Here is a 10478-nt window from a genome sequence, read left to right on the forward strand (position 1 = left end):
ATTCACACAGGATACTTCACAGGCTTTTGAAAAATCCTACATTCTTAAATACCTCTATCTTTTATAAAACTCATATATATGAGTTGAGAATAACAAAGACACATTGAAAAGTGGATATTGAGCAGTTGCTAAGCTCATTAACTAGCTAAATGATTATCCCATCACAGAAACCTCCCAGGTCTTGATTCAAATTTGTGTCTCAACAAAATTACAAATTACAACCTTACAACCTATCATAACCTTTTAAGATTCACTCATGAATGGTTAAAACCAGCAATGTTAAATCTGTGAATGCCAAGGGTCTACTGTAATAAGAGACATTCATGTGAATAGCTTACCCTTATGGGTAATTATCACAGAGAACAGTAACAATTATGTATCTCATTAAACAAGTGCCTAATTAATGTTGTAAATTTCGCTTGATTACAACACAGTCTTTAGAGTTGTTGCTCATGTAGCACGTCAGCACTCTCGGAGTTATTAAAAATGAAGGGAAAGGGAAAATCGACTTTTGGTTCACAGTTTTAGTAATATTTTACAATTTCTTTCAGAAAGGTATTAAAAAGGTAGGAATGTAATATACTTTATGCCTTAAGGAATCCATATTTGGTGAATTATGTATGGTAGCCATTTCTTCATGTGTTACTCCTTTAGTATACTGAAATCATCTGTATGGAATTGGACTCAGTCACTAGAACAAAGTAAGCAATTGGATATTATAGCCGTGAAACTCCGGTATTGACGGCCATCTGTGATGAAGTATTTATTGAGCACTTACTAGGTACTAGTATCATGCCACATTCCAGATTGTGTCAATGACTTCTCATTCTACTTTACCTCCCTACACATTTCTCCAAAATAGAGTAATTATGATAAAATGGAAGGTACAGTGTTTGCTTTTTAATATTCAACTTCACTAAGATGTAACTTATATAATACTGTGCTCCATTTTAAGTATACAGTTTGAAATGCTTTGCCAAATGTATACATTCATGTAAACACTACCGCAATCAAGAACATTTCTGTGACCTAGATAATTTGTCATACACACCCTCCACCTCCATCCTCCTAACGCCTCCTGCCTCAGGCAGCCATTACTGTGATTTCTTTTTTTTTTTTTTTTTAATGTTTATTTATTCTTGAGACAGACACAGAGCGCAAACAGGGGAGGGGCAGAGAGAGAGGGAGACACAGAATCTGAAACAGGCTCCAGGCTGTGAGCTGTCAGCACAGAGCCTGACGCGGGGCTCGAACCCACGAACCGTGAGATCTGACCTCAGCAAAGAGGGATGCTTAACAGAATGAGCCACCCAGGCGCCCCAGCCATTACTGTGATTTCTATCACAGTACGTTAGTTATGCTTTAAAAAATAAAAATAAAAAAGAACTTCACATAAAGAGAATAACAGTGTGCTCCTTCTGTGCCCAATTTCTTTTGCTCAGCATAATATTCTTGAGATCCATGATTGTTGCATTTATAAATTTCCTTTCATGGCTGTGTAGTATCCCATTTTATAAATATACCTTGATTTGTTTATTCGTTCAACTTTCGAGGGCTATTTTCATTTCAGGTATTGGGATTTTATGAATAAAAATCTTCAGTTTCTTTTTTTAAATAATATTTTTGGTTTCAGCACCAGGATTATGCTGATCTTATAAAAGGAGTTACAAAGCAGGGTTTTTTTTTGTTGTTTTTTGGGGGTTTTTTGGGGGGTTTTGGTTTTTCCCCCTCATTTGTGGAAGGAATTTAAGATGCCTTTAATTGTTTGCTAGAATTTACCAGTGATTCCATCCGGGCCTGGAGTTTCTCTATGATAAGGATTTTAATTGTGTCTTTCAAAACATTTATCTATTTCATCTAGGTTTTTGAAATTGTCATCAAATTATTCGTAACACATCTTTTTTATTCTTTTAACTTATATGAGATCATTTGTACTGTTATCTTTCTCATCTTGATATTGGTTTGTGTGTTCTCTTTTTTTCTTACTAGGGGTTTTCCAATTTTTTTAACCTTTTTAAAGAACCAGCTTTTTGGGTTTCATTAATTTTGTTCAATGTTTGCCCATTTTTTATTGATTTTTCACTATTTGTTATTTCTTTCTTTCAACTTCCATTGGATTTAATTTGCTCTTTTTTTTCCCAGCTGCTTGAAGAAGTTTAGATCATTAATTTAAGACCTCTCTTCTTTTCTAATACAAGGATTTAAAGCTATAAACTTTTCTTTAACCAATTCCTTTTTCAAAATCCCAGAAGTTTGGTATGTTATAATTTTATTTTCATTCAATTGAAAATACTTTCTAGCTTCCCTTATTATTTCTTCTTTGGCCATTGAGTTATTTAGAAGCATGTTGTTTAGTTTCTGAATATTTTTGAGTTTTCCAACTATGTCTTTGTTACTGATTGCTCACTAAGTTCTGTTATTTTATATATATATATACATAACATATATATATTGTGTGTTTGTGTGTGTAGGATTTCAAAACCTGTAAATATTTGAGACTTTTATTGCACAGCTATGGTCTATCTTACTGAATGTTCCGCGTGCACTAAAACTAATGTATATTCTACTGTAGTTGAGTGTAGTATTTTAAAATGTCAATTAAGTCACACTGACTGGTCATGTCATTCAAGTATTCTTTATATGTAATGATTTTCAGTTTACATTTTTATCAGTTATTGAGAGTGGAGTGGTATTTCCAACTATATTTGTGGATGTGTCTGTTTCCCCTTTCAGTTCTGTTATTCATGTGTTTTTATTGGGTATACACACATTTAAGATTGTTATACTATGTTGTCCTGATAAGTTGATCCTGTTATCATTATGAAAGATTCTTCTTTGTCTTTGGTATTTTTGTATTGCAGTCACTTTGATATTATTATAGCCACTGAAGTTTAAACTTTTCTTTAATGAATCATGTTTTCATGGTATGTGTTTTTCTATTCTCTTACTTTAACCTGACTATGTCTTTATATTTAAAATGCATTTCAGGGGCGCCTGGGTGGCGCAGTCGGTTAAGCGTCCGACTTCAGCCAGGTCACGATCTCGCGGTCCGGGAGTTCGAGCCCCGCGTCAGGCTCTGGGCTGATGGCTCAGAGCCTGGAGCCTGTTTCCGATTCTGTGTCTCCCTCTCTCTCTGCCCCTCCTCCGTTCATGCTCTGTCTCTCTCTGTCCCAAAAATAAATAAACGTTGAAAAAAAAAAAATTTTTTTAAATGCATTTCAGGGGGACCTGGGTGGCTCAGTCAGTTAAGGGTCCAACTTCGGCTCAGGTGATGATCTCGCGGTTTGTGAGTTCAAGCCCCACATCAGGTTCTGTGCTGACACTCAGAGCCTGGAGGCTGCTTCGGATTCTGTGCCTCATTTGCTCTCTGCCCCTCCCCAACTTGTGCTCTGTCTCTGTCTCTCTAAAATAAATAAAAATAAAATTAAAATTCATTTCACAAAGCTAACATCTAGTTGAGTTGCTGCTTTACCTAGTCTGAAAATCCCTGACTTGGATAGCAATCTTTAGTCTATTCTTATTAAATATATTTATTGCCATGGTTGGGCTTAAGTTTACCACCTTATTATTTGCTTTTTATTTGTCCCATCAGTTCTTTGTTCCTTTTCCTTTCTTTTCCTATCTTCTTTTAAATTAACTGAGAGTTTTTAGCATTTTTTATCTCTTCTATTGAATTATTAGCTGTACCTCTTTGTTTTAGTTTTTTTAGTGATCTCTCTGGGTTTTGGCATATGCCTTTTTTAAAATTTTTTATTTAAAAATTTTTTAATGTTTTTATTTTTGAGAGAGAGAGAGACAGAGCATGAGTGGGGTAGGGGCAGAGAGAGGGAGGGAGACACAGTATCTGAAGCAGGCTCCAGGCTCTGAGTTGTCAGCACAGAGCCCAACACAGGGCTTGAACCCGTGAATCATGAGATCATGACCTAAGCCACAGTTGGATGCTTAACTGGCTGAGCCACCCAGACACCCCAGCATATGCATTTTTAATCTGTCACTATCTACCTTAATATAAATACTCCTCATGTATCCTGTAAGAACTTGAACACAATCTGTACCTCAATTTCCGCCTTCCCTTCCTTAGTATTCTTGCATATTTTATTTCTCCATTTGTTACGAACCTGACAATATATTCTTACTATTTTTGTTTTACACTATAATGTATCTTTTTTAAAATTTAAGAATTGATGAAGTTTTTTTTTTTTTTTGGAATCGGTTTTATTCAACTCACAGTACTTTCCCATAACATTATTTATGGTACAGGTCTGCTGATAACAATTTTTCTTAGCTTTTGCTTGTCCGAAAATTTCTTTATTTAATCTTTGTTTTAAAATATTTTTGTGGGATATGGAATTGTAGTTTGACTTTGTTTGTTTGGTTTACTCAGTGCTTTAGTATTTTAGCTTCATGTCTTCTGACCTTCACCTTTTTCTGGTGAATAGCCAGTGATAATTCTTATCTTTTATTTCTTACTTTTTCCTCCGACAATATCTTAGATTTTCTTTGTCATTGTTTTCAGCAATTTGAGTTTGAAATGTATTAGAGTAGTTTTCTTTATGTTTACCTTTATTGGAATTCATTGAGCTTCTTAGAACTATAGATGTATTTTTCATCTAATTTAGAACATTTTAACAGCTCTTCAAATACCGTTTTCCTGTCTTTCCTTCCTTCTGTGATTCCAGTTACACAAATGATAGATTTCTTGATATTATTCCACAGATCCACCAAAGCTATGTTCTTTTTCAGCTGTTTTCCCCATCTCCTTGTATGGATAATTTCTATCTTCAAATGCATTAATCTTTTCTTTTGCAATGTCTATTAAGGCCATGCAGTGACTTTTTTCAATTTAGATACTGTATTTTTTCAGTTCTAGAAGTTCTTTTCAGTTCTTTTCATAGTTTTTGATTCTCATATTATATTCATATTTTTAAATATCCTTATACATATTTATTTTTGTATGTTTATTTATTTTGAGAGAGAGAGAGAGAGAGAAAGCATGAAGAGGGGAGGGGCAGACAGAGTGGGAGAGAGAATCCCAAGCAGGCTCTGCACTGTCAGGGTGGAGCTTGACCCAGGGACCCATGCCCAATTCAGGGCCTAAACTCATGAACCATCAGATCATGACCTGAGTTCAAGTCAGATGCTTAACCGATTGAGTCACCCAGGCATCCCTCCTTATACATATTTATAATAAGTGTTTAAAAGTTACGGTCTATTAAATCCGTATGTGTCATACTGGGTTTTGTTTCTATTGACTTATTTTGTCTCCTTTTTTTTTCATGTTCAGTGTGTTTTAATTGGATTCTGGACATGGTGAATGTTATATTATCAATTATTTCAATTTTGCTATCATTCCTTAATAAGAATTGGGTTATTTTCTGGCAGTCAGTTAATTGACTTTAAGATCAACTTGATCTTCTGGAAGCTTGTTTTTAAGTTTTGCTAGGGTGGTTCTGGAACACTCTGTGTCCTAGAGCTATTTTAGCCTTACTTTTAAAGCATGACCTTGGGTTCTCTACTGAATGTCTCACATGTCCAATGAGGATTCTCCTTCTCTTCAATATCCTGTCCCACAGATTACAGTACCTCAGCTTGCCTGAGTGCTGAAATCTGTTCCCTCAACTCAGCAGTGCTTTTCTTGGGTTTTTCTCTTCCCAAATGAGCAGAAAAATCAGATAGTCTCCAGGACTGTTAGAGGATCACCGTGTGTGTGTGTGTGTGTGTGTGTGTGTGTGTGTGTGTGTGTGTTTCTATTATCTGATTTCCCAGTCCTGTGCAGCACAGTTATCTGGTGTCTGAAAACTGTTGTTTCATATATTTTGTCCAGTTTTCTAGTGACTTATGGCAGAAGGGCTAGTCTGGTATTAGTTCTCCATCATGACTGGAAGCAGAAGTAAAAATCCATCATTTGCCATTATAAGGAAGAAGCATTAGAGCCAGAAAGTCTACATGACTAGTAAGTGAGGAAAGTGCCTATGGATTGTAGCTCAATAGAAGTTGTTACAAGGTAGTACATGCCTGTAAGGAAATCAAAATACGTGTTAGAGATTCAGAGTAGCCCAAGGCTTTCTAGGAAAAACTGTAAGAGTAATAGAATGATATATGCTATGATTCCATTAGTTAAAATATTATGAGTTAATTCATACCTGTATATTAAGCACCAAACATAAGTAAGGTATTACGCAAGACAGTTTTCAATATACTAGTGATTAACCTTTTTTTTTTTTAAGTCAGATATTCAACATTTCAGGTAGTTCAGGGAGTAGCAGAAATAGAACACGTACCCACCCACCATTAGATTAAATTAATTCCTTTATGTCTCTTGTCAGAAATTGGACAGCTGTACCATGCAGAGGCAAGGGTAGCATGCTCTCTACAACCCTGATCCCTGATCCCTACGATGTGTGGGGCTTCTGTTCATAGAATTTGGTTAAATATTATATTACACAATTCATGGGCTCACAGGAGGGATAGTGGTTTGGTAGTGAATGTTTACAGCACTGGATAGAAAAAAAGGAACTTACACATATGCTTGTCATCCCTTCTGTAAAAGTGAAGATTCTTTATAGTGTCCAGGCACCATTTCTTCCTGTTCAGGTCTAGAAACTCTCTTGTTTTTATTTTCAAATGTACCACTTCTGGCTAATTTTATGTCTCCTACTATTAAAAAAAAATGCTAACAGTGCTATTCTAACTCCTAAAGCAAGCCATGGCTCTTTGAAATCTCTTTATATTGAAACAAAACAGATTTTCTTGCCTCTATAATTCCCTAATACTATTAATTAACACTGGTTATAGTGTTACTATTGATGCTGCATCGTTCATTGTGCCCTCCATGAACACTGGCTTCCAAGGACTTAAAGTTTGTTACTGTGTTTCACCGACAACGATCAGATACAAGTATACCCTGAGTGTTCAGGAAAATGTGAACGATTATTTATTTTCTGGTCATACTAAATTCGCCAGTTGGAATTTTATAGCATAAACATGGAACAGCTCATATTCCAACCAAACCTTTCTTGAACTCTTGAGGCTCTGATCTCTGTATTTCTAGATTGTGGACTCCTTCAGTATCGACTGCACCCTTGATTTCTACACCCTGCACCAGCAGGAAGAAAGGCACTCGCCCCTTCTATAGGGACGCTTCTAACTGCCCTGTCTCTTTCCAATTAGATACAGCACTGGTGTAGAATAATTTCTCAATGACCAGTACCGTTTTTTGATGTTTATTTTATTTTTGAGAGAGAGACAGAGCACGAGTAGGGGAGGGGCAGAGAAGGAGGGAGACACAGAATCTGAAGCAGGCTCCATCCAGTCTCTGAGGTGTCAGCACAGAGCCCAACATGGGGCTCGAACCCACGAAGTGCGAGATCACGATCTGAGCTGACGTGTCTAACCGACTGAGCCACCCAGGCGCCCTCAATTACCAGTATTGATACAAGGGGAATAGCAACTGGGATCATCTAAAACAACAAACAAACAAGATGCTAGTTTTAATTTTAGGAGGTTTTTTTTTCCCCCCAGAATCTATTTTTCTTGGACCAGGACCAGGTACATAATTTGTGAGGCACAGTGCAAAGTGAAGATGCAGAACCTCTTGTTGAAAACTATACAATGTCAAGAAGGTGATTACCAAGGGGCTCAGAGGCTTGCCCTTACTGAGACGGATCCTCCAGCCACCTACCAGAAGTACCGCGATACAGGCAGGGGGCATGCACTCCTGACCCCAGCCTTCCCTGGACCAGCACTCAGGCCCCTGCCAGATCAGGGAATGGCAGAGTCACTGGACAGGGACAGGGAGAGGAAAGCAAGGGGGATCTGGAACATTACGGTAAGGAAGTGGCCGCCAAGAACCAAATCAAACACAAGCATCAGGAGAGGACAACCTTGCGTTGAGGCCACAGGTCACTGAGTCATGCTCCATTGTTGCATTAGACTACTTATAAAACATGGATTCACAATAAAATATTAAGAAATCTTAAGATGGCAACCACAGAGCATTAAGCCCCCAAATGGGTCCTGAACACGAGGCCCTGTGTGACTGGTCACACATCCATGAAACTGGACATTTAGCAGGATGTGTGGTCAATTATCACATGGTCACGCATGTGGGAAACACCCTAGAATCAAGCAGAATATGACAGGAGGAACATACATGGTGGACATGATTTACAATTCGGATAACCTTAACATGGGATATCAAGAATTGATAGTTTAGAGTTTAGTAAATTCGTCAGTTAACTGTTAACTTCCTACTGTTGCCGAACCACAGGCCAGGGTGTGGAGGTGGAAGAGGATGGCCAGGAAGGCTCATTCTTTACTGGGGTTGAAAGGTACAGATATCAGATAGATCAGTGATGTGTGCTATGAAACACACGAACAATAGGCACATTGGAGCAAAAAAAATGAACTTTGATGGACCCTATAGGGAAAAAAAGGTGACTTCAGTCAGGCCAAGATGGACGGGTAGTATTTCAGCTGTCAGAGGCAAAGGGACAGACCTTCCATGCTGAAAGGACAGCATAAGGAAAGGCAGTGAAGGGAGAGCGTTTTGATAGATAGGCCCACATGCTGGGACTTTCAGGCATTCTTCTGTTATATTTATGAAACATCTATTTTCCAGACACTGGGTTAGAAGTAGGGGATATAGGAATATAGGCTTAGGATTCAGACAGAGCCACGTGTGAATCACAATCCTCCACTTCCAGCTGTGTGACCAGAGACACCTTACTGAACCACTCTGAGCCTCCGTTTCAGTCTTCTGTAAAATAAAAGCATCAGTTTTATAGAAGTTTTAGAGAGATTATAAATGAGATAATGTTTGGAAAATACTCCAACTAGCACCTCAGTGTAGTGAAGGAGACAAGCAAATATAAACAAATAATGGCAATAATATACGCTTTGGGCAAGGCTTCCTGGAAGAGGTAATATATGACCTGGAGGCCAAGGGTAAGGATGCATTTATAGGCCAAGGGGAAGCAGAGAGAGATTCTTCCTAGGGTGGGTTTTGAAAATGAGGAATCCCCTTTTTGATCTGGGCAGGGTTGGGGGCAGAGAGTAGCTGGCAGAACCAGAAGGATGGCCGTATATATACCTCTATAGAGAAGGACAAAAAATAACCTTTCCTTACCACCCCAGACCACTTTTAAAGCCGATTCCAAGTATCAGATTCTTCTGTGCTGAGGCCTCCCTCGGGTAAGATATGAGTAACTTTGCATGAGACCTCTTGTAGCAGATCTTCTGTATGTTTTCTTCCTTCCAGAAGAAGTCTAGAGTCAGGAGAGAGACAGCTCTCAGGAAATGTCGTTGCTCATCCCCTCCGAAGGAACATTTGCTTACCTGGCACACATGTGACGAGACGTGATTGGCTCTTTTAAAAATAGGCTTCTTGGGGCGCCTGGGTGGCGCAGTCGGTTAAGCGTCCGACTTCAGCCAGGTCACGATCTCGCGGTCCGTGAGTTCGAGCCCCGCGTCAGGCTCTGGGCTGATGGCTCAGAGCCTGGAGCCTGTTTCCGATTCTGTGTCTCCCTCTCTCTCTGCCCCTCCCCCGTTCATGCTCTGTCTCTCTCTGTCCCAAAAATAAATAAACGTTGAAAAAAAAATTTTTTTTAATAGGCTTCTTCATGGTGTGGGCTGATGTGTTTCACCATGTGCTTGGAGCTTTAAAGCGTGTGTCTTGTTCTGTCTTCTTCCTCCAGACCGAACACTTGCCTCTGCAGACCCAGTTCCGAGAAAGAGAGGTGGGCGGCCTCCAGCACTCTGTAAGTAACGGGGTCCTGCCGTGGGGGTCTGCCCAGGTGGAACTGGTGTCTCCCATGCCGACTGAAATATCATTTGATTTCCACAAAAGTTTATTGTATTCACCTCTCTGCCATCTGAGCATCTATAGTATGATCTTGTCAAGTCCTTGAGCTTGCTTGGCCATTTAGCAGTAGTCAGGGTTTAAGAAACCAATAACTGGGCGGAGGGGTCAGTACCAGAGACATCACAGAGCATCATGGGGGTTCATTTTACGGTGTCAGCCGTGACAGCGTTTCTGACTCTCAGTTATGTTGGACGTGTGGTCAAATACCAGTTCATTTCACTGTGTCTTTTCCCTAATTCCCCAACTCTGAATCTTGAGGCTTCATTTGGTTTGGTTTTGCCCGTTTGATTTAATTCTCTGCATATTTCATGCATGCTTTCCAAGCTTGAGCCTTGCTCAGGGACTCCCAAGAGTTTACAACCTTGTTCTTCCCTAGTTTAACTGATACCAGTTCCAAATCTCGAAACCTGAAACTGACTATCATCCCCGTTAGTCATAATTTTCTGTTTAGCAGATGTTGTGACTCTTATCCAGGTATTGTAAGCAACAAATGACTGGAAAATGGTAAGAAGTTGAACTTGACCTTGCCATTCAGTAGCCTGTGGGATAATGAATCAGAGACACAGACTCTAATGAATCGAGTTCTTGCCTGTTTTGACCAAAGTGCTAGAAAGAT

At 38.9% G+C, this 10478-nt stretch overlaps 1 protein-coding gene across 1 annotated transcript in view; it reads left to right on the forward strand.

Annotated features, from left to right (window-relative positions):
• NECTIN3 (nectin cell adhesion molecule 3) overlaps positions 1-10478 on the forward strand; it is a 137627-nt gene that overhangs the window by 118865 nt on the left and 8284 nt on the right. The window contains exon 8 of the mRNA XM_045501943.1: positions 9696-9758. Coding sequence (XP_045357899.1) covers positions 9696-9758 — 63 coding nt within the window. The remainder of the gene's footprint in view (positions 1-9695; positions 9759-10478) is intronic.

This window comes from Leopardus geoffroyi, chromosome C2, assembly GCF_018350155.1.
Source record: "Leopardus geoffroyi isolate Oge1 chromosome C2, O.geoffroyi_Oge1_pat1.0, whole genome shotgun sequence".
NCBI lineage: Eukaryota > Metazoa > Chordata > Mammalia > Carnivora > Felidae > Leopardus > Leopardus geoffroyi.